Genomic DNA, 26,257 nt, shown 5'->3' on the forward strand with positions numbered 1-26,257 from the left:
TTAGAAAACTTTTTAATTCAGTTCAGTTTTCATATTTAGAAAACTTTTTAATTTAGTTCAGTTTTCATATTCAGAAAACTTTTTAATTCAGTTAGTTTTCATATTTAAAAACTTTTTAATTCAGTTCAGTTTTCATATTTAGAAAACTTTTTAGTTCAGTTTAGTTTTCATATTTAGAAAACTTTTTAATTCAGTTCAGTTTTCATATTTAGAAAACTTTTTAATTCAGTTCAGTTTTCATATTCAGAAAACTTTTTAATTCAGTTCAGTTTTCATATTTAGAAAACTTTTTAATTCAGTTAGTTTTCATATTTAGAAAACTTTTTAATTCAGTTCAGTTTTCATATTTAGAAAACTTTTTAATTCAGTTAGTTTTCATATTTAGAAAACTTTTTAATTCAGTTCAGTTTCCATATTTAGAAAACTTTTTAATTCAGTTCAGTTTTCATATTTAAAAAACTTAAGTTAACAAGTTTTTCAAATATGAAAACTGAACTGAATTAAAAAGTTTTTTAAATATGAAAACTGAACTGAATTAAAAAGTTTTTTAAATATGAAAACTGAACTGAATTAAAAAGTTTTCTGAATATGAAAACTGAACTGAATTTAATTAAAATTTGTAATTAGAAAATTAATTTCGTGATTAGTATGGCCCAAATTACTACTACTAATATAAACAAAAAAGAAATAATTTTATAATATTGTAATTTAGACTGAAAATTTATTACTATGAAATTATTTGAATGATGCATGCACAATGGAAGTTTTGAATGATCTTATACTGTCATTTATAACTTTTCATATTTTGATGTTTAGATTTAACAGCTCATCATGATACAAATTAGTAATTACACACATAGTTTTAAAATTAATATAAATACATCGGTTTTCATCAAGAATTTTTCATTAATTATTTATCAGATTAAGTTAAATAGTTAAGAAAGAACTGCACTATAAGATTCATCAAAAATATCATTCGGAATACACACAGGAAAGATCACAAAATTTCTTACTTTAGCTTTTCTTGACAGGTAAAAAAAAAATAAGAAAAGATTTTTTTTATCATTTTCATTTCTACAGTATTCTAAATTGTTTGTTTTTTTTATCTTACTACCATACAATCTACAATGTGCATACATGTGCATGACTTCAGACAGATCGATATCATTCGACATCATTTTTTTGACAAGCTAATGATTGTAACAAAATTTGTTCTTTGTAAACTTGGTTAGAATTTCATTTAAAATGTCATCACTACAGAGCACGCTCATTGAGCGAAGCTACTATTTTTTTGTCGACTCGTTTGTCTCGTGTTTTACTCGTTCGACTTTAAGAACGTAGATATGAAAATGTTTTTGTTATCATTTAAAGGATGCACAAAGTAATGTTCAGCATCAACTAAAACAAAACTTCACGAAAGCTTTGTAAAACAATTTTGACAAACAAATTCAAATCATATATTTAAGTTTACCTAATATATTATTTAATCCCAGAAATTTCCACATACCTCTGTTAGAAGCATTTCTGTCTTCAATAATAAACTGGAATGGAAAGTGTCTTTTTCAAACAAAATCTGTTCACTTGTAAAGTCTATATTGTATATGAATCATTCGCTGTCAGTTCTTTAAAATAATTCTAGATTTTTATGTTTTTTAAATAAACTTTTCTTCTTTGAATATATGACGTATTCAAAATGGCTACCAGGTGCAAAACATGTTTTCATCCATGGCAAAACAGAACGTTTTGAAGTAATTTACTGAAAATATCACTTCATTACAAACAAATGAATCGAATATTTGTATACAAATACTTTATGTAAATATTCGAAAATTATAAATAAACGAAACAAGTATGTTAATAAGGCATTTTAATGTTATAGAACATACAAAGAAACGAGAAAATAGCTAATTACAAGCATTGCTCCCTTTTGTAGATATAATGTGAACAAATAAATAATTATACACCATTATACGACAGAGTTCCCTCACTTTTCCTTCTCACTTCGTTCTTCAAATAACCTAAGAAACTCCACGTTTGCTGTTTATTGATGAATCTATCTAGCAGTGTCCAGTGGTTATGTTTATTTGACAACTGCTTGGTATTGTATAAAAATAAATTTAATAATAAACGAATTTTAAAAAAACAAAGTTTATTTGAGATAAATATAATAATTTTGTTCACCGTAGTACATTATATATTTTACCTTATTTTTGGAAACGAAAACTTTCAGAATTTGATTTAGAATATTTGATATAATACAATATGCTGTTACAAATACGTAGTACATAATTTATTGAATTTTTTATTATAAATATGATAACTCAGTATCATAACATTTTATTAAAATTATGTACTACATATCTGTATAATTATACTGTATTATACATAAAAAAATTTAAAAGCTAATTGAAATATTTACATTATTCTATTTCAGTGTTGGATTCTATGGGGAAACCCTCTGCTGGTATGTTAGGCCTGACTTCATGGATTAGGGGCGATTATGATCAGTGTCTGAACATTGATAGTGGACACAGTTCTAAACTCAGGAATTCTAAAAATATTAATGGAATGTATTGCGCAATCAAGTTTGAAGTTCCTAAAATTAAGCCTGAAACTGCAGAATTAATTTTAAATTTCAGAAAAAATACACTCCTTCACTTATTGGAAAATCTTGTTGTAAGTATACGAAATTTATTTAAACTTTAAAAAATTACTTTTTATTTAAATTTAAAACTAATTAGTTTTAGCACTAATCAACTATTTTCATAACTTACTTTCAACTTAATTATTATGTTTTTAAATATAAATACTCGTAAAATTGAATTTTATTCTTTGATATTCACCAAAAAATAATACTTATGGAACCACAACTCAGTAACTTGAATTCTGAAATATACATTTTTGAAAATCGAGCCTGAAACGATTTCTTTGTTAAGATGAGTTTATTTGTGTTTTTTATAATAGTGTATAGTAAAATACAACTCAATTTAATTACAGTCAAACCTGTTTTTATGCGCTCTTTTTATGTGCGATTTTTATTTGTGCGATTTTTTTAATGCGAATGTTTAATTTGTGCGGTATAGTTGGTGACTAGTCTCGTGTGATTCGTCATGTCTTACGTTGACTTATTATAGCTAAATAAACTTATTATAGCATAAATGCACTTATTATAGTAATATTATTGCATGAATATGCGAAAAATGAAATAATTTATTTTTTAAGTCAACAAAACACCACCTGGACAAAAATATGTAAAACAGACGATAGACCAGACGATGCAGTCAACTGCTGACATCTGTTGTCAATAAATTCTATTTCGTACGGTTTCGAGTTATTTTCTATGTGAAACTTTTTTTATGCGGTCCCTGTTGACCGCATAAAAAAATATTTTTTAATTGTGTCGCGAAAACTATTATTTACAGCCATTCGTGAAGTTTCGTGAGATTTTTTTTCATGCGTTTTTTTTAATGCGGTCCCTATCCCCCGCATAAAAACAGGTTTGACTGTATTTATTATGAAAGTTACAATAGTTGAAATTATAAAATATAAATAATAAAGTAAGAATTAAGTCATTTTAAACATTCTTACATATGAATTAACATTTTTCTCTGGTTAAAATGTATGCTTGGATTTTATATATTTTATAATTTATTTAACTTGCAAGGTAATAGAACGGAAATAGAAAACTTTATTAAAAACATTATACAGTTTCTAATGAAATCTTTCTTGCTGAATTTCTCGCGAAACTTTGTAAAAATTCAGTAAATATTACATTATTTTTATTTTCAAAGAAGTCGGCAGACACATTATTCAGCTAATTTCTTAGTTTATTTTTTAATAAAATTCATGTTCGAAAATGTCTGTTGGCAAAAACATGTCGATCCGAACATCGACAGAAATCCAAATGCATAAGTTTTCATTTCAATATAAGTATCAGACAAACTGTTTCACGTATCAAAAACAACTATATTTCTCCTTTAAAGATTTTCTATCTCAGACATAAAAAATTATTTTTGTTGCACAAAAAATAGATTTTTGTCTTTCTAAATATTCTAATTCTCTTTTAAGTTTTACAAATTCTGAACCTCACATATCCTTGATTTTTAAATTTGCTAGTTCTGGTTGAAAAACTCCTTGATCAATATTACAGACAGTTAAAATAATCCAGTGAAAGCGATTTCGAGTGGTCTGAATAAAAAAATAAAGATGCTCTTTCCTTTTTTCTGTCAATCTCTGACAAAATTCTGACTTTATATTTACCACTATTTGTGCGATATATGTTAAATACAGTAGAAAGTCCTTAATCCGAACCCCAGTTATCCAAACTATTTTCAGTCGGACTGTGTCGTGCTGAATCGAAACGTTTTTGATACTAGATTTACTTCTAAAGTATAATTTTCATGTTTTTATATTCTTCAATATATTTATTTTGTTTGTACAAAATAAAGAAATAATTTTTAACGGTACGATAGCCTCGATTATTATTATAAAAATTTTTGTTAGGCTTAAAATCGACGAAAATTCAACACGAAGTCGACACGCAACAGAGAAAAATTTTAACATCGGACAGGTTAATATATTTTTCCGTACACAATCGGTTATCCGAACAAATCACTAATCCGAACAACCCCAGTCCCCAGCTGATTCCGATGAACGACTCTCTACTGTATATTAAAATATGATGCTGTTGATATTTCTTTAACACAGGAAAATGTAGTAATGTGTGTTTTTGTTAAACTGCAGTAAACAAACAATTTTTGTTCAAAAGAAAATACTTCTGGAAGGAAAATACTGCATTTTTCTTCCATTGCAGTTGCTTGTTTTGTGTGTTCAAGTTTAAGGTCATGCTCACCATAAAATAAAATTTTTGTAATCAATCGCGACTATTGAGATCAACGTATTCAAGATATTTTTTGGTTAAAAATAAACAATAAATAACGATAAAGTGCAGTCAATCAGACACTGGGCGGCTTTCTTCCTTTTTATTTTATTATTTTTTAGTTGATACGCGTTTCGGGCTCACAATGCCTCTCCTCAGTCAACTATTTTAAAAATGTATACGATTACTACATACCGTTAAATTGTTAAGATAACACATATAATTAAAGACATACCTTCTGTTTTGTATTTCCAGTTTGCCAATTTAGAGTGATGTTTAAACATAGTTTCTTAGAATATGTGTACACACGATTACAGATTTTTTTCTTTTCAGTCTGTCGTTTAATAAATTATACAAGATTACGACATAGTATTAAACGTACAAATTAACATTTAATTTTAAAAGTTAAATACTATGTCGTATCTATACTGGTTTCATAATTTGTTGAATATTTTAGTTCTTTCCACATATTGAGTTCTTACATAAACAGAAATTTGGTGCCAAATCACATTCGTATATAAATACTTTCTTGAATTCACTTCTCTTAAGAGATCAACGAAATAAACTGAAAATTTTTATCTGAAATTCTGTACATGAAATGTTTAATATATTAAAGAAATATTTAATACAGATTAGCAGTATTAGCATCATCTCTCAACATCTTAAATTTTTTACTTATACTTCCGTATGAACTGCAGTGTATTGCATAAATTCGATGTATCATTTTAGCATTATTATGAGATTTGTCAGTTTTATTTATTGAGATAAATTAGAATGTTTGTAGACAAAATTGCAATTAAATCAAAACTGGCAAGAGCTCAATTTATCATGTCTAACCAATATGTTTGTCTGATAAATCGGTGTTAATACAGCTGGATAAGCGAACCAATGACATAGTTTCTTTTAAAATATTGTTATTAGTTTACTCATCCAGTTGTGTAATTGAGGTTACCGTGCAATGTATAACATGACTTTCAAAAACAAACATCTATTTAATTTCATCCTCATGAGAAATGTAGATATAATTCTCATACTATTATATCTCTTTTTTTTCAGAAACCATTGACAGTTTTGAATTCACTAAAACAATTAAGTTTTCTTCAAGTAGACTTACGTTTCGATATTTGTATTCCAAGCGATTGTCACGAAGACGATTTAAAAAATATTTTAAATTGGTGTAAGTATTTTTATAATATATGGTAACTTAAATACATATTTTATCAGTAGGTTTACTAATCATACACATACCTTTTAGTGCTCGATAGTAAACTATCAGCTAGAGTTGATTATTGCAAAGAGAAAAACCAGAAAGTTGTTTATTCCACGGCTCAAGTAATATGTTTGTAAGTTATACTTGATAATTTCGATTTTTTTTCTCATAAATTAAAAATTGTCTTAAATAATTAAACTTATTTTGAATGAATGACAACCTTACATCAAGGTGTTGATCAGACATGCATTGGATTTAAAGTTTCGGGCTCATAAAATAAGTTTTATGTGTATTTGTCATTGATCTTTCTAGACAAAATAAAAGTGCTTTTACGTTTACATCGTTTACTCCACTCTTAAAATCTTTATTTATACGTGAATTTGCAAATACACTTACCAAGTAAAACACTTCTTAAATCTAAAAAAAATTCTTATAACTATAAAGCTACAACATGACTTTTCTACATATTTTTACTATTGTGGGTGCCGGGAGGCGGCCAAAGTCTCGTTCCTCCTTTTTGTAGGCTAACAGGTCCGTGAGACCTGCCCACGTCAAGATGGCGGTTCGGATGAGTTACGCGTTACGCGTGTCGCGAGTGGAGGAAGTGGATGGGTTCGACGGTAGAGCGGCGGATGATAATATTCGAATAAAGGACATTACAAACGGATAAAACAATAACAAGGATTTATTAAGACTGACATAATCGATACACTGATTACTATTACTACTGACATAATCGATACCAGTTGGGCGAATTATAGTCGCCAGAGCGCGTCTTCGCGGTGGGAGAGTTTACACGATTTTGGGGGTCATACCTCGTAATTGGCGTTAGTTTGAAGACGGGTCAAGTAGTCGTCGGGTTCTTTCGACTTCGGCGTGGACGCACCTTGTCTTATCGACACTACGGAATCGACCCCTCTCTTCCTCCCTCGTCGCCCTTTTATTGAGGTGGTCACGTTGTTCGGGCCCACCAATCCGGACTTTTTGTTGGTTGTTCCTTCTGTTGCAATTTCTTTTCCTTTTGATTCACATCCTTTTTCTTGCCATCCGCGCGGGAAAAGGATGTCTTACTACCGGTGAACTTCCGGTGGGTCCGAATTCTCACACTATTTTTAACGTGGTTGCCTTTTTGTTTCGAGCCCATAGGTTGATATCTTTATTACTCGAGCACACAATCTACTGTATTTTTAGTTCTATCTGCCATCATTGCATTCTATTCATAACTCCTTCTGCTCTATGCGCAATAGAAATACATTTTTTTAAACACCTATCGTGTGTCAGACAAGCTAACAATTAGGATCAACGTGATAATAAACAGCTCTCGAGTTAGCCTTGACAAATTTCTTCAATTTTATGCAGTTATTCGATTTCAGACCGCATTTAATGTTGTTTTTATTATTATATATATTATTACTAAAATCACAAACGGATGTAAATTTTTTAAGAACATTGCAACTTTCTGCATAAATGCAGAAAATTGACAAAGGAATTACAACTTCCTACAACTTGTAAACACGTGTACTGTACCTTACACTTTAATGTGGCATTGGAACCATGATTGGTAGTTATAATTTTCATAATTTCGGAACGATAAACCCAACATAATTATAAAAACAACAACACAACAATTACTTCAAGGAAAATTTAAAATTTATCATTATATCATACAACAGTACATCAATTTAAAGTTTTAAAATACAAAGTGCAGAAAGTGAATTAACTTCTATTTACAATTAAAGTAATAGATAAAAATTACATTACGTTTTTCATAAAGACATTTTTGTGTAGTTAATGATACCATCACAGATAATCTCCATGACAAGCATAACTATTCGAAATAAGTACAGCAGTGTTAACAGACCATTAAATAAAATTAATTTATATTAAACATTTTTCAAATTAAACTAACTTACGTAAAACTCGTATTACAAAAGCGATAGTAATTGTTTAACTATAAAATTACTAAAAACACCTAGACAAAGAAGAATTTGTTAGATTAATTTGTAATTCAAATTTAAGATAAACAAATAATTCACATCTTGCATATTGTGTCTGTGCTTTTCAAACTGACATTTAAACAGAGATAACTCGTGGCTTATCAGAAGGAAATCAAGGTAGTTATGAGCAATTGCCAAATCATCCTGTCATTATTTAAATTGAAAATTAATTACAGATTACTTTACTGGGAAAATATATTGAAATACAAGAAAATAAATAAGTATTCGATACAGCAGAGACGACTACTTTTAAGTGATTTTCGGGTTATATAATAATAATATTTTAAATTTGCATTCCATGTACAATTTTTTACAGGTCGATCTTCGGTTTCTTGTCAAGTTGGGTTGTTCTCGCAACTTTTGTCGAAACTTTGATGGAATTAAGCATTATCTCCTCAAGTGGTAAACGAGGTCAGAGTATAATCGTTAATATTACTTACAATTTATTCGTTTTATACTAGTATGCAATTGTTATTTTATTAGAGAAAACGAAATAAAATTTTTCATGCATAGTAACACGACGTTTCAATAGGAATGTGTATAAGTTAATTTTTTAATTTATTCTTTGAAAACAAAATGTGACCAAATGTTTGAAATGGTGATTGAAGTTTCTCGCGAGTTATGGAAAGCTTAATTAGGTGATGTTAAATCGGGCATTTTGGATTTAAATTCATGATGCAGTAAATGTATCACGACTTTAAATATATTAAAAAGCATAATGAAAAAACAATTGTTATTATTTCTTATTTTAATCTCAGATATTTTTGGAGATATCTCACATTAAAGTGTCAATTTTCAGTGATATAATCATGCTAAAAATTCATTTCAAAATTTATCATGAAAGATTTTCATGAAAAGTGTAAAAGAATGGCTATTTCATCTTTAGCCGCAAAACTGATGTTTTTATACAACTACCTGTGAACGAATAGGTAGTTCTATAATGGTAGTTGTTTTTTTTATTGAAGAAAAGTTTAAAAGAAAACAATTTAATACAAAAATCTCTGAAGATAAATTATTTCAAATTTAATTACAAAAATACTTAGTTAGTTATGATTAATAAACAGACTTATTACAAACCAGCTTATATTATTAAATTAACTAGAAAGCATTTAGGCCTTACTAAACAGTAACACAACAATGCTAATCTTGGTTTTAACTGGATTTGTTTAGTATCGTCGTTTAGTATCATCTCCTAGTGATAATTTAGAATTTTATTAATTATGTGCATCTAACAATTGGTAACAATTGTACTATTAACGTACAGTACGTTGTAATGTTAGCAATTGTCACTGAAGACTCTGTTTCATTAATTTCATGCCAGCATGTCCGAAATGCATGCTTGTGTGAGATTAATGCCAGATAAGAGCCAGATAAGTTAATTAAATACGCTAAGTGTGTAGTAATTCTATTCATTAGTCAGAATTAACAGAGTAGTGTTTATTATGAAATAATACGGGAAAGAATTTTGTTTAATAAATATCGAATGTCTTCATTTTTGAAACAATGGACTTTCTAACATATTACCTGAAATGGAAAAATTGCAGAAAGAAATGTATTATAATTCAAGTCTAATGTTTTGAAGAGTATTAAAAAAGTTTCTTTAATTCCTGAATTATTTTAATTCTTGACCACTTTCTGAGACTATTTAAAGAAAGATTTGTATCTAAAAATAATGTTTATGATTATATCTATAGTTTTATAAGAAATATTGTTTTGCAAAATTCAGTGCTTAGTTTTGTTATATGAAATGAATGTAATATCTTTACTATATTTATTAACTTCAGATAATTTTTAATTTTTTCTGAAAATTCTATTACAACTAATTTTGAATATTTTATATTTAGATACTCCCACAAGAAATTTAATCTTTGTTTCTTTGTATCAGTCAATTCGTAAACTTCGTTATCATTGTATAGAAGAAAGAACTGCTGCATTCTGTGGAATTAAATTTATTTTAATGTGTATATTGATTTATCTGCACATTTTATATACTCTCGCTAATGAAACAGTAGGTAAGATTTTTGTGTCGCTTTTTGGCTCAGTTTTGAAACTTTTTTTAAAAAAATTATTTTTCATATTTCGGTATATGTTCTTTTGCTTAGCAAGTAGAAAGTTCTTTATAAAAATATTGAAAATTATATGCAAAAGATCCGTAGTTACTGCACGAGGGGTAGAGGAACTGCATTGTTAAAAAGTGCAGAATTGTGTTGAAAGTTTTTACCATGCAGCCAACAAGATGCAAAGCAGAGAATTACACAGGACACTGATGATGAAAGAGCCCCTATAACATGATCATTTTCATTTACCTTATCTACTTTAAAATAATAATTCACATTACTATGGTGTCTTCAATCGGTATTTTGTTCTTGTCTGTACTTTCTGGCAATTTTGCAAAATGCATGAAGAATAGTAAATTTCTGTACTTATATATTACAGTTAATATTTTTTAAGCACGTTGCATAAAACACTTCACTTTTCTGTTGACTTAACTCTGTATAAAACACGTTAGCAATGCCTGCTTATCGCAAATTTTTGTAAGCATGTAAATCGTACTTAAAAGTGCAAAAAACGTTTTCGAAATATATTATTAAATTGATAGGTATAGGAAACTACAAAGTTTTAATTAAAAATAGAAACTTCAAGAAGCACGTTCGTAAAATAGATAGGCTTGTCATAATATATCTTTCTCAAACCGGGACAATTTTTAAAAAATAAAGCCTACTAGGATAAGTACAATACCTATGGTTGAAAACGCTATATAAAAAGTTATTACAGAAACAAAAAGTTAAAAGCAATTTTAGTAAGTCAACTGAACATATATTATTATTAAAAACTTAATATTTATGACGTGTGTGAACTTTCTTTAAAAATTCTTTGCCACTTTCGGTACATTTAAAATATGACAATATATTTTTAGAAGGTTTCTCTTATGATTCGCACATTTCAAGTGATTTTTTATGTCCGAACCCCCACCATGAGTTACTGAAAATTCTAAGAAGTACAGTTCGTATTTTATTTCGTAAATACGATCACAGACTTTTTCAAAACGAGATAATCGTTTTTCAGTCATCAGTAAACACACGGTGTTTTAGAATTCTGGAAGTTGAATTTATTTAATGTACAATACAAAATAATCGCAAATGCCAAGTAGCAATTTGAACTCCACTAAAATAGGACATGCCCAACAATGACGTGGACAGTGTAAGTGTTGTCAACTGTAATTGAAGCAAAATATCTAAAATATGAAATAAAAATATCTGGATTTCATAAGCTACACGCTATTATATATTCTATAAAAAATATTTGGATGAAAAAAAAACATCTAAATTCATTAGACCATATGCTATAAATTATGTAGGAAAACGTCTAGACAACGTACTTTAAAAATACTTAGATCTAAATACAAAATATTTAGATTAACAAGAGTGGGTGTAACAGAAGAGATTATTTAGTTGCCAAATTGCCATTTTACCCAAGGCTACACTATTTTTACTTCTTGTATATTCGGCACTTTTTAAATTTAACCCAATAACCGGGACAAAATGACGAACTGGCCGGGTTGCCGGGACACATCATCAAACTGGGACAATCCCGGAATGTCTGGTAAGCTTACATACAAATAACACTAGTAATGTTAGCTTGCATTTTAATAAATCCGATGAAAAGAAATGATCGCATGTACTAAAAAAAGGTGAAGTAAAAAGAGTTGATAGCTTTGTAAAGACTGCACAAAAGATAGACGTCGAATTCATTTTTCCCGATTACTGTTAAAATTAATGACTAATTATCTATTAATGCCGGACAGTTCTCTCAAGCGAAAATATGAAAATAAACCAAAATATGCGTGAAAAGGGAGTAAAAAACATGAATAATGTTTCTGTTTATACACGAATCGAAAAAAAAATATATATATACATTATTGATTTACAATGGAAAAACCGTCGTTCACACAAAAATAATTGTTTCTTGATTTTAAACTGTTTTTAATTAAAAATATTACTTTTAGAAAAACAGAAGAATATTTACGAGTTGTTTGAATATATTCATGTGGAAATAAGTACTGCTGCTATGGCAATGATGGAAATTTTTTTCTTCATAAGGTAAGTATCTTCATATTAATATAATTTCTTTCACTGAAATTAATACTTCTATACTAGTTTTCATGGTCTTATAAAATTATGTAAATTGTTTAATTTTGTATATGACCATCAAAATTATATAAAAATTTATATATACTGTAAATATTACCGTAGTAATGTCTAAACAAACGTCATGGCAACGTTTATGGCAAGTTTATAAAAGTTTTAAAAATTCTTTCAAATACTGAATTATTCTACAAGATTCTTAGAAGAATTTACATTTAATAGAAACTTAATAGGTAGTTTTCACGCCGACCACTGAATGGTGCTACTCATTGGCGCAACCAAGCTGTCAGTGTGAAAACAATGTGAAGATAGGGCAATTTCTCCTGTTGAAATTGTTATAAAGTGATTGTATCGTATAATTATATAGATTAACTTTTTTACATTCCACATGCTTAAACAAAACCAGTCTTCATACAACTAAATGGTCCACCTGAATTATTCTCTCAGTCGTGAGCAGGCCCTTCATTGTGAAATGCATCATTAAGAGTTATTATTGACTACATTCTGTAGTATACATAATTTTATGCTGCAGAATTTGATAAGATATTAATATATTATTACTATATAATTATATATTTAATTATAATAATTACACTTTGAATGATTCAAAAGGTTTTTAAAATAATTTTCAGTGCTTTTCTTCTCTCGTATTTTCACCAGAGCAGTGTAAAATCAGCAATGGATATTTTTGTTTTATGGAGAAAGAAATTCATCAGGTAAAATATTTTTTATATATTTAAAAATTTAACAAGTATTTATAATATATATATATATATATTGATAATTTGTTGTAATACATGAAGCTGCAGATGTTGATGATAAATTTTTCTAAATTCAAACTTTACTTAGACTTTATAATGAGGACGGTATCAAGTTATGTTACTGATTTCGATCAAACTTGATGAGTTTGTAGTGAATCTCCAACGATTTGCATGTGCTAAGCAGCTTGGAAGCACTTCATATTCACCAAGTTCGATGAAACTCGGTGACTCCAGCGTCATTCAATCCCATTGTAAGATATAAGAAGGCACATTAAAAAGTAGTAACGTTTAGAGTAAAACTAAGAAAGAAAAAACATTAAAATGTTGATAAAAGATCATCTAGGAGTATACGCTTTATTGGTAATTAATAGCACTCAAATGTAAATATTTTTAGAAGTGTTGAACACAAGATCGTGTTAATAACAATCACATGGCTTTTTCCACTTTTATTTAGTTGATACGGTACACGTTTCGTATCGTAAAAATCGTAAATATTTTTTTCGAGAATATGAAATAAATATTTGAATAAATGAGAACTACGTGAGGATTGCATATGATATCAAAAACTTTTTTAAAAATAAAAAAACGAGTGGCTGGCGCCATCTGTTATCATATTTCCTTTGGAAAAGTTTACTTTTTAAGTAGCAGATGAGCCTGGCCTTGCTCAGGCAAAAAATAACATTAGCAAAGATTAAGATTATTAGATTTTTTTATACCTCTTTTCCTTCTTCTATATTATATTATAACTTAATATTTCATTTAGGTTTTCATGGCTTATCTTAAGTGAGAGTTTATCACACTGAGAACCTACAATAACAGATTTAAATAATTCTCTAAGCTCTCTACAGTAAAAGAGTAAAGTTTTAAAATGTGTCAAATTTGTCATTCGGTATGATAAACCCTTATGAAAAATAACCTTTAAAGTTATATGGTGTAAGATTTCCCCTGCTTTTTAGAATTTTTCACTAATATGTTAATTGCTTTTTCCTCCTCTCTCCGACTTTTTCTCTGGAGAGGTCAAGAGAATGACCTTTTTGTTTTCCCTCTTTACTATGATGCAGAAATGAGGTGACCTCTTCTTACATGAAGACGTCCCAGGTGGCAGGGATAATTCCTCTCCTCCCACCGCGGTTGCAACTATACGTATCCACCGTCGTAGGACGTCTTCTTTAACCAATTATCGTGTCATGAACCAGTCCCTCGGATGAGAGTAGGAAAGGGATCACCTTGTTGAGAGGTCCGAACCGAATATTCATACCTGTTTCCAAACCGATGATTCATAAAAAGAGCAACTATCAGTGTATAACTCCCAACATAGAGCTTAACCTCCTGACTTTTCCATCCGGTCGTGGAGAACTAGAAACTTCGATTTGGGACAGTTGATATCAACAATTCTTAGTCATACGTGCACACATCACCTGATGTGTTAGTCACTGTCCATGCAGTCAGATAAAAACAGGGGTCCGATCACGGCCTCCGGGCGGATATCGACAGAGCGGACATACACAGGAGACGTCAACCGCCATACACAAAGCAGACGTCAACAGCGCGGACATCGAGTTCGGTCATAAGCAGTGGACATCGACGACAGATCCTCCAGCCCGCCTCTGCCATACTTCCTAAGGTCTACGAACTTTCACCCTACGCTACTGCAACCACCTACAGCAAGACTACGGCCTGTTCGCTACCTTCCATAAAGAAAGCTACCCCTACGATAGGAGAGGACTTATAGATTTAAGACTCTCTCTCTGAGGTATTGACATATTTATAAACTCGCTTTCTCTGCGACTAGGTTTAGCAAACTCGCAATCTAGTGGCATACGAAAACCTTGTCGCGCATTTTGTCTCGTGTGTAATTATAGCGTATATTCATATTTAACGTTTACTTATATATAATCTCCTGTATCGTAAGCTGTATATATTAAATTGCTTTTCAATAAATAATCGTGCTGTTTATGTTAGACTTGTCTCTTGCCTGAGTACGGACACCTAGGCACTTTTACCCCCCCCCCATTCACTTTTTCCGTCCTAGCCATCCATCGACCCAGAGATCGGGTTTTGCCAGCCCGTGCCGATATGAGGCAAAAGGGGTACCCCTCTTGCCCTGGCTTATCTCACAATAATCGATCTGACCATTTTCAACGGGTGCAAGAATTAATCCCCTCCTCTGAAGCTAATTAGAAAACTTTTAGATGAGCTTAAAAATATGTTTGAATTTCTGCAAAAACACAAAAATCTGCATCTGAAATATTACAGTAGAAGACGAGTCATTCAGGGTAATTTTCAATTCTCTCCATTTTACCCATGAAGGAAATTTCCAAAATTCCTTGTTAGTGTGCATTCTTATGGTGTATCCTATGTACCAAATTTCAACTTTTAACTTTTAACCGTTTGGGCTATGCGCTTACTATTATTATATTGGATTTAGTGGGTTATACTTGGTTGACACCAGAGGCTGTGTACTATGACCGGAGTCAAGGCATAGGAACCAAAACAAAACTAAAATTAAATAAGTGTGTCAGTGTCAGTGTCTGTATTCAAGGATTTCCTAACTATATGACATGTATTCGATACAGTGGCGTTCTGTAGTGTAATGTATGTGTTTCTATTCAATTGTAATATTCCCAGGCTTTGGTGTAGTGTGTGTGGTATGAACTTGTAGGAGATAGAACGACAGGTTCAACAAGCACTCTATTCATCTACGATAGATGCCTTATTTTTTGGGCGAGTTTAGTGCAATTGCTAAATTTTTGAGTGCATGTGTTTTTTATACTGTCAGTATTTAGAACAGATATGTTTATAATGTATGTGATTTTACAATGTTTGTCAATGAGTGTTATGTCTGGTCTGTTGTGGTAAATTGTTTTATGTGTAATTACGGCTTTGTCATATACATTTTGAGCGTGTTGTTTTCCAATACTGTCTGTGGAATGTATTTATAGTATGGTTCGTGGATGTCTACTAATTTGTGTTTTTTTGCAAGCACTTGATGTATTATCTTTGCTACTTGATTATGTCTATTTAAATAATCCGTCTGTGCCAAGAGCTTGCAACCAGAAGTGATGTGTTGTATAGTTTCTGGCATGACGTGACATTTTCTGCATGTGCCATTTATTAGTGTCGTATCTTTGAGTACTACTAACATTAAGATGATCATAGAAGACATTCATCACCTCTTGAACTCATACAGAAGATAAACTTATCCTAATAGGAGGTGACCTCACTGCTAAGTCTGCAACCTGGCCTAGTCTAAAATATGACCTTAGGGGTAACGTAATTGATGAAACCATGGCTGAACAGAACTTGAACACCAGCACCCTTCCAATGTACTCCTGTAAGTTGGATCGACCTAACGTTTGGAAACAGTCACATCGCCCCTAGTGTCGATTACTGATATAGATTCTGCCAGTAACCTGGGATATATTTTTACCGAACTGAACACAAATTGTAATACTAATAATCATAGTTTTCATTACACTCGTACTAACTGGGAATTATTCCGCGACACCTTCAAAACTATTGGCTGGTACTCCTCACCACAATCACTATAATCAAGACTCCTTAGACCATCCTGTCACCAAGATTAAAAATATAATCAATAATTCTTACGTTATTGCCTCTGAGCTCAAACATTGTAAACACGAAATGGTTTTTTGGTGGACCACTAAGCTAGAAACAAGTAAAAATATAGTTAGGAGATTAAGGGGGCAATTTAGGAATGAACAAGACCCAGACATTATCGTCACACATAGAGAGCAGTACGGGCACGAACACAACGCTTACAAAACTTTCATTAATGAAACAAGGACTAACACTTGGAAGGATTTGTGTACCAACACTTGTGGTCGCCTCCTGGTCTGAACCACAATACTTAGCTTGTAAGGAAAAACACTAACTCCAAACCGCCTCCATTATCCAGTTTCCTAATAGTCGCTACGTAAAGAACACACAGGAAACTACCATGCAGATTCTCACTAATCCCCTTCAAATTAGTTTAGTTTAGTTAATGAAGTTTATCGATTTTCCGAAACCGTGTTTTATAATTTTCTATGATCCTCAAACGCAAGACTGTGTTACTATTAAACACTTGGCGTGTTTTCATCTTCATTCAGTTGGAACGAGTATTACAACACGTTTCGGGCACTGCCCCTCATCAGTCAACATTACATTTTTTAAAAACGAAAAATGTACACATGTATAATAGTAATGTACTTCTATATACCTGCCTTAAGTTTTACAATTATACTACATTTACTAGCGAGACTCAGAATATAGTTTTCCAACAATAAAATCAAAAGTAGGCTACACCAACAGGAAATTTACGTACATCTTTCACTATATATGCTATCCTGTTGTTGAGTTATATGCATGATGACTGTCCGTGATGACTTTCTGTGATGAAGTTCGCCGTTTTAAATTCGCAATAATTTGTTGTCAATTTTCCGACTTAATAAACGCTAAGTGTTTTAATAGTAACACAGTTTTGTGTTTGAGAATCATAAAAGATTAAGTTTATGTCTAAAAGGAAAAAATAAATAATAAACTAAATAAATAAAATTTTAAAAAATAACGGGGTCTTAATGCTTGTTTGTCTTCTGTCGGTCTGTTTATCTTGTCTAGTTTGTCATTATTTTCGTTTGTTTTTCGCTCTGTCTGTCTAGCTGTTAAGTAGTATTAAGATTCGCGCTCGAGTTCAGTTTTATTACTGTTAAGTTTTTCTACTAATAGCCACTTTGCACTTAGCTATTTGTGGCAGTACTCAATTACTGGTGTTCGCTACATCAGGTATTCTCTTAAACTCTTCGTGAGACTATGGTCATGCAGTCTAAAAACTGCTTGCCAACATTAAACATAGAGGGTACTGTAGCCATACGCTCGCTGTTCGTTGAGATCCTGTTCGTTTCTCTACTGTCTATATCCTCTCTCTTCTTCTTGCCCTTATCTTCTTCTCTGCTGGCTAAATACCTCGTGTACGGCTGAAATCTTTTTTCTATGTATTTATCTTTGAGTATGTTTCTGTTGTTTTTATTATTTACGACGTGATACTCTATGGCAATCATGAACCCTTCAGAGGCATCCTTGAGTTAACCAGCTGATTGAGACAGTTTTGTCAACAAAATCAAGGGCCACGTCATAGGGATGCCTGCCAAAGAGTGCCTTTTGAACCCACAATAGCTCAATAATGTCTATACTGTTTGTATGTTGTGTCGTGTTTATATATTGTGAGTGTAAATTTTGTGGTTGTTATTCGAGCCTGCTAAAGTTACTGTTTAATGTAACTGTGATGTTTCTTGTTTCATGTAAAAATATCTCTTGCAGTGTCTGTATTTGTTTGTAGTGAAAGTTAACTATGTCGATCAGCTCACGTTCGCCATTTTTACATAGAAGGGTTAATCTTTTTGTGGCAGATATAGGATTATGTTGTTTATGTTTAGTAAGTGTTGTTTTTGTTATCGTTTGGAATTGCTCTAGGTTCGTGTGAGTGTAATGTATAACTCTAAAAGAATACGTGAGTACTGGGACAACATATGTGTTTATTGCTTTAACTGTGTGTTTTATATTTAACTGTGTTCTGAGAATAACATTTAACCTAATTTGGTATTCTTGAATTAATCTTTGCTTTATTTGTGTATACAGTCAAACCTGTTTTTATGCGGTGGATAATAAAAAAATTGCACGAAACTTCACGAGTGGCTATAAAAAATAGATTTCGCGACACAATTATAAAAATATTTTTTTATGCGGTTAATAGGGGCCGCATAAAAAAGTCTCACATAAAAAATAACTCAAAACCGTACGAAATAGAATTTATTGACAACAGATGTCAGCACTTGACTGCATCGTCTCGTCTATCGTCTGTTTTACATATTTTTGTCCAGGTGGTGTTTTGTTGACTTAAAAAATAAATTATTTCATTTTTCGCATATTCATGCAATAATATTACTATAATAAGTTTATTTAGCTATAATAAGTCAACGTGAGACATGACAAATCGCACGAGACTAGTCGCCAACTATACCGCACAAAAAAAATCGCATAAAAAATCGCATAAATAAAAAATCGCACAAAAAAACCGCATAAAAACAGGTTTGACTGTATTTTGTTTGTTAGGTTTGTTGAAATCCTAAATACTTGTAGAACTCGCCTTCTTCAATGATGTCAATCACATCTCCATTTCCAAGTGCAAAATTTTTTTTTAACACTCCGTTTTCCATGTAAAATGTTGTACATTTGTGAAGGCCAGACTCTATTTGCATGTCCTTGGAGTATGAATTGAGATTTGTAGGCGTTGATAAAGTTGTTTTTGTGTGGATGCATAAAGTTTTATGTCGTTCATATGCATGAGATGTGAGAGAATTAACTGTGTTGTTTTTTCATGTTTGATATTGTAGCCATATTGTCTGTTGTTCAACATGTTAGATAATGGCTTCAAGGCTTAGCAGAACTAGATGAATCTGTGAAAAACTTTCTCACCTAATGAATATTTGGTTTGTTTGTTTTGTAATTTCGTTACGTTACGTTTCTTGTGTAGCTTTAAAGTCAACTTTTAAGCTCTATGTCGGCTTTTCTCTTCTGCTAGACTTATTACATCATCATGCAAAAGAGGACAAGCTATAGGGAATTACATCAAAACACAACGTGATTTTACAAATCCACTTATGTATTTTGTGAAATACGGTGTTTTTTACTATAATGTTACAAAACCACGTAATTTAATAATGCAATAAATCAGATAAGAAATTTACGTGTTTCAATTAATTGTTGTTCAGAATATCACATATTTTGAATATATAATAAAAGTATTTAACTAAAAATATCACGCAGTCTTTTCACAAATATTTAACATATACACAACGAAGCGAATTGTAATGTATTTTTTAACGCACTGCAATTCGTGTCATTGTGCATACATCTATTATATTCGAAGAATCACAGTATCTTTTTTTATTTGTTGTTCTATCACAAAATTCTGATAGAAGTAGAAACACTGTATCACACGTTATCTTGATGTCAATGATTAGCTTTGTCGTTTCTACACATTTAATTTATGAATATAAACAACGTTAAAAAAGAATTCTTTTCGAAGCATCATTCGAATGGCCTTCAAACACGTGTTTATTTCAGGGGGATATAAATGTGTTTTGAATGTTGACCTTTTTTGACAATTTATTTTTTTTTTTTCGTCAATCGACCACTTCATGATTATTTTTATTATGTGTTACACATATTCATATTTATATAACAGTGGATTTATATAATTTTTAAAGGCATCTTTTAGAGCGAAAGGACGTGTAAAACTTTTAAAGGAAAATTTTCATATTTTCAAAGTTTATCGAACCTTACTGGTCAATTCCAACATAGTTGAAATGTTCTGATTAGCAATTGTTTGGTTTTCGTTTACAATATTTTTTTTTTATCATTTCTTATTTGTTGTATAACTTGTTGACAAATGCAGTGGCTTAAATAATTACTTTTAATTCAGCAAGATGTGGTCCGGTTTGCTGGGATACAGCAACACAACACAGGAGCGATGGGCATATGCCATACACAATGACTTTATATGAGCTCCTTTTAACGAGTTAGATACGTGAACTGAACGTGGCTGGCAGTAACTACAGTATTTCATGTGGTGAGACATGAATCATTGATCAACTGCCAGTGTCCAGTTTTTATCCATTTGAGCACAAGTAAGCTTCGCGCAATATCTCCTAAAAATGATAGTTCTAATCTTATAAATTTAAATAAAATTAGTTGTTCGTTCAGAAACGACTACTTTAAAACCGGTATCTGATTAACGTTGTTTTATTTGACATAGACTTTTTGATTAATTTACTCAGCCTATAATTTTCTATTGCAGATTTACAGTGCCAGTATCTTGTCTGTTAGCAGCAACGATTATCTTGCCTCTTCTAGGAGATGGTCCTCATTGGAATGACCTGTTAAGCGACGTACATGAAATTGTAGAGAATTGGCCCAAACATGTTTTTTATTACATTAATTTCATAGAATACAATGATGGAAATTCCATTGTAAAAATAAAAATATAATACATTATATAGTATTTTAAAGTATATAATTTATTAATTAAATGTTATTTACATTTACAGAGACTGCAGCATTTATGGTTTATAAGCGCCTTGTTTCAGCAAATCCTTGTAGCTGTACCATTACTCTTCATAAACAACAGGTTTGTTTTTTCGTTTTTATTTTTAATTTTGACACTCTACACTTCGAAAACTAAAGGGCCTCAAAAAGTGTTTATTTTGTGTTCAGACTTTGGTTACAAAATATCAATATATATTTAAATATATATATATATTATATCTATAATATTGATTATATTTAGATACAGTGGATAATCGGTTAACGAACAAATCGGATAACGAACACTTTCCCAAAAGCTTTTTATGATCGGACAACGAACACTTCACTGAACAAACATAAAAAGAAGTGACGAAAATAGCAAATACCGATTGATTTTCCCTTGTCTTCAGGTAACAATTCGAAACCTTTCGGAGCGCGGGAGACGTCGACATCGACGCTCAACTTGATATATACTGATCAGATAGCATTCTTCGAACTTTGAAATACTCCCTTGTAATTCTAGTTTATTATTTTTCTGACAGAAACAATTTTTTTTATAGTATTCGCGAGACTGTTGACAGGCACTCGTTAAGTTTTGCGTCGGTTTTTATTTTCGAAAGGTGAGAGTATAATAGCGAAGGTAGAGAGTGGGAAGAAGTTGTCTGATGTTGCTAAGCAGTAAGGCTTGAACAAATCTACAGTAGAGCGCAGTTCAATCTTATACAGTAAAATCAAAAAGACTCAAGAAGCTAAAGGAGTAACAAAAATTACATCTGAGAAATAAAGAACATTGAAGAGCTCATAATGGAACCTGAAACGGATCTGAGGACAAAAGAACGCCAAGAACTCTTGAATGAAGAATACCAAGAAACTCGGCAAGATGTGTTTTATTATGAAAAAGAGGATTAATGCCGATATCTGCTATTAATTAAAGATCTTTAAAAGAAGTTGGAAGGTCAGATCAACGGTTTTAGAATGGCATACCAACCAAGTTGAGGTTAATAGGCTCGAGAATCTCTACAATTACAATGCTATAAATTACTTCTGAAAATCCTGAAGAAGAGAGAAAAGCAATCGACATTAGATAGATTCTTTAACGCCAACAAACAGAAAAAACATAACTAATAAAAATGCAAGATTGTGTGTATATGTATTTTTATTACATATAAATAAACGTAGTAAGAAAGTATATATTTTTATTTTGGGGGTCTCCAGAACGAATTAATCAAATTTCAATACAAACCTATGGTAAATTTATAACCGGTTAACGAACAATTCGGATAGCGAACAAAGTCTTGGAACGAATTATGTTCGTTAACCGATCACCCACTGTATAATCAATAAGTGACTTGTAATATTTTGAGAATTTCCAGGAAAGCTATACCTTCTAATATAATGAAAGAAGTCTGTCGTTTACGTGATTGATATGTTATCAAGGATTATTCTTCATACACAAATATAAAACAAGTAGTTATAGTCGATTCGACTATAACTACTTGTATTTCGTATATATTCCATGTAAATTTCTAACTATAACAATAACTTTGTTTAAATGTTATAGAAAAAGTTTGACTTTAGTACTGTTTAATGGTATTTACTTCAGCGATTTTTGTGCTTCAGCGTATTAGTGGCAAAATTCGTTATAGAAAAACATTTACTAAATATTGACTATATTGAATAGGTATATCATGTATACATATACAATTCATATGTTACCAGCGGATTTTCTTCAGGATTTTCTTCAGGGAGGCAAAAGTAAGATAACGTTGTTTATTAAAAATGGTTTTATTTCAACATTTGAAAACGCTAAAAGTATTTAGTTGCAACGCTATTCGAACTCATCGAAATTTCATTTCAGCACCAGCCTACAGGAGTTCTGGCTAAATCTTGTCAAAATTTCCTTCTCAAGTTTATTTTATCTTTCAGAACTTACTTTTTATGCACACTCATAATACAAAGACCGACAAGCCGATTTTCGAACGTATCCAAGTTTTTACTCTGCGTAAGGTGCTGAAAGATGTTTTTCGATAATGTACTGTACATTGTAGTAAGTGTGCAAGTGAGATAAGTAGCGCCCGTTTTATTGCGTTTCTTTAAGTAGTGAAGCTAGTTCCATCTACTTTCAGTTCGGTATTTGACACATTTTTTTTTCATTGGTTGTACCAAAGTTCAGCTTCACCGAGGAAAATCGTTCAAATTGTTGTAAATACAAAAAATTGTAGTTTTTTTTAAAATAAATCCTTATACGTCATATCAAGCATTACGTGAGGGTGCATCGTAAGCAAAGAAGAATGCACGCAACGTTTTCCTCAGAAAGACGGTGTTCCACAGACATTATTGATGAATTTATGTATGGAATAATTAGTGATTTTCTGAAAACTCGCAACGAGTCTGTGCTTGTGAATTCGCACGATGTTTTTAATAGTTTATGACTCGCGGCATATTGAAGTCTGTTCCAAGATGCTCGTTGATTCCTTCAGTCTCCGCTATAAAACTAACTTTCAACAACCGCATTTCTACGTGTTTTCTCAGGATGTCAGTAAGTTTTTATATGTGATTTGCACATTGAAGTAAGTCTACACTTTTTGACTAAAAAGCATTTACCACCGGTTGCAGGTACGCAGAATATTTTGCTATGAGACAAACACTAACAGAGAGTTCTGCTTTTGTAGCAGCGCAATGCCTTTGAAAAGCAAAAAGCAACTTTTTTCGTTGCAATATTTTGTGTGTTGATAGTTTTTCAAGCACTGTAACGATTTCCACATAACATTACTTGAATGTGGCAATATTTTAATATTTTTGAGATTAACGGGTTTCACAGAGCATTGGTATATTCGGTATGCATTTTCGACGAATGGCCGATTCTCGGAAGAATCTTATTATTTCTTTTATTGTGGAAATCGTATTTCGTTTAAGTCATTTACAACTAAGTTCAATTTGTGACTAGCACAGTGAAAGTATAACGCTCACGTATACTTTTCTTGAAGAATTTTCTGGACACAACCATCATACCCTGCCATGGTGGAACACCTGTCGTATTCTTGTCAGACACACTTTTCTGGATTAACGCCTATTTTTTTTTTCTACAAAGTTGTTAATTGCAGAAGCTATAGATTTTGCATCTATGTCAGTCAACTCTACAAAACTGAGAAATTCTTGTTTCTTTGTTTTAATGTAGTCGAAGGCGTTTTTGCACTTCGGATTCCAAATAAATTTATTTTTAATAATATATAAAAAATATAATACGGCGAAAAGAAGGACAAGACACAAAGTTTTTAACTTTGTAAATGTCGTATTATATTTTTTATATATTATTAAATGTAATAACGCCGGCCATGTTTTTTGTAAATAATTTTTACTTAAAATTTATTATTCTTTTTTAATAAATTGCGTAATGGATTTAAGAGTCTTAGAGCGTTGGGTATAAAACGATGATGAATAATTTATTTTTCTTAGAAATCTCTGTGAGGTTTTTACATCGTTTGGCATAAAAAATTTTTTAATTGCTGCAACATCGTCACTTATCGGACAGATTCGATTTGTGGTGGTGATATGCCCGAGCTTTTGTACTCATTTCTTCGCAAATTTGCATTTCGATAATTTTAATTTTAAGCTTTCATGTTCTAGAGCAGTTAGAACTAGTTTAATATGTTTAAGGTGGGCTTTAAAAGAGGACAAATATACTATGATATCGTACAGTTAATTGATACAGATATTAGTCAATTGGTGCTGATTTAAAACGGTGTAAATTTTTTTTTGAAATATGGCTGAGGCATTTTTATAACCAAAAAGGCATGATGAGCCATTTGAAGTGATCGTTTATCGTCACAGCAGCTGTTTTGTACGTATCATAAGCTTCATTGGAATATGCCAATATCCAGAACTAATATTTAAAGTTGTGTAGTACACACAATTAAACAATTTATCTAAAATATCATCAATGATATTTTAGATAAATTGGGGAATGGATAGTTATCGGTTATCGTCACTTGGCTGCGTTTTCTGTAACAATGCATAGCCTGGTATTTTTCTTCGTTTTCTTTATCAGCTAACGTCACTGAAAAATCGTACGGGCTCACTAATCTCCGAATAAATTTCTTTTAATAACATTTCTATTTATTATCTTTTTATCACTTAAGGAACAAGGATACGGTATTAAGTCAGTCAATTCAATCTTATAAATTTCCACTTTTATAGAACCAATGTCGTATCTATTTCTACAAGGTAGAAAATGCGTTTGATCTTCTTGTTAAACATTGTTCTATTAAATTTGTTCTTTCTTTCAACTCCCTTCCACGTAGTTTGTCTAGTTCTGTTGGTTTTAAGTTTTCGATTATATCATTCAGATTTAATTTAAGTTCGTTGAGGTTACTCTGTAAACATATTATGACTAGATTTTCGTCCTGTGAATTTTGTGCTGTGAAGATTGGATTTTTTCTGTTAATTCACCATTTTCACCTGACGAAAAAAATTCTATAAATTTGAAGTTTCAGCCGAACCGGTTTATAAGGTCTAAGGCTACTAGCAAATCATAATGGCCATTATTCACTACGATTATATATTCTTCCTTTGTTATAGAACCGAATGTTAAATTAACGGTTATATGACTAAAATATATTTGTATTAAATTAATGGTTTTGAGCTATAGGCATTCTTTGTTATATTTGCAGACTTTTAAATTTAGTTCGCAAGTAATTTTACTATCAACACACGAAATGTTTGCTCCAATATAATAGATCGTCTTTGTTAATCTCTCACTATTGATAATAGAGTTATAGTTGGGTCGGTCCATTAGTTTAAATTAATATTTTCTAATTCGTTGTTAATATACATTACCGTGTTGTTGTTTTCTACTTCAGCAAGATTTATTTTTCTCTTTCGTTCAGGTGACTTTCGCTTATTTTTAGTCTCGAGCCCGATGGAACCTATTTTGTTATCCCAATCTCTCACAAATCCTACGAACGTTTAGTTTTTTTTTATGTTCTGAATTAAATTTTCTCATTCCGTAACAAAAATTACTCCTTGTAAATTTATTGATTTGTTATTGTTTTAATTTTTTTTTTGCTTCTCAGGCTTATTTCATAAAATTCCACGAAAGTGTTTGCTCTACTGGTTACGAAAAATTTTTCCCATTTCTCAGGGTAACCCTTTTATCATTAGCAGTGTTATCTGGATGTCTT

The 26,257-nt window shown here is 31.0% G+C and overlaps 1 protein-coding gene across 1 annotated transcript in view; it reads left to right on the forward strand.

Moving 5' to 3' along the window:
- LOC136982338 (nose resistant to fluoxetine protein 6-like) overlaps positions 1-26,257 on the forward strand; it is a 53,099-nt gene that overhangs the window by 15,796 nt on the left and 11,046 nt on the right. Inside the window, exons 2-9 of the mRNA XM_067278812.1 lie at positions 2,435-2,676; positions 5,936-6,056; positions 6,135-6,222; positions 8,403-8,497; positions 9,931-10,098; positions 12,093-12,186; positions 20,851-21,022; positions 21,101-21,180. Coding sequence (XP_067134913.1) covers positions 2,435-2,676; positions 5,936-6,056; positions 6,135-6,222; positions 8,403-8,497; positions 9,931-10,098; positions 12,093-12,186; positions 20,851-21,022; positions 21,101-21,180 — 1,060 coding nt within the window. The remainder of the gene's footprint in view (positions 1-2,434; positions 2,677-5,935; positions 6,057-6,134; positions 6,223-8,402; positions 8,498-9,930; positions 10,099-12,092; positions 12,187-20,850; positions 21,023-21,100; positions 21,181-26,257) is intronic.

Source organism: Centruroides vittatus, unplaced genomic scaffold (assembly GCF_030686945.1).
Source record: "Centruroides vittatus isolate TY-2023 unplaced genomic scaffold, ASM3068694v2 contig_821, whole genome shotgun sequence".
Lineage (NCBI taxonomy): Eukaryota > Metazoa > Arthropoda > Arachnida > Scorpiones > Buthidae > Centruroides > Centruroides vittatus.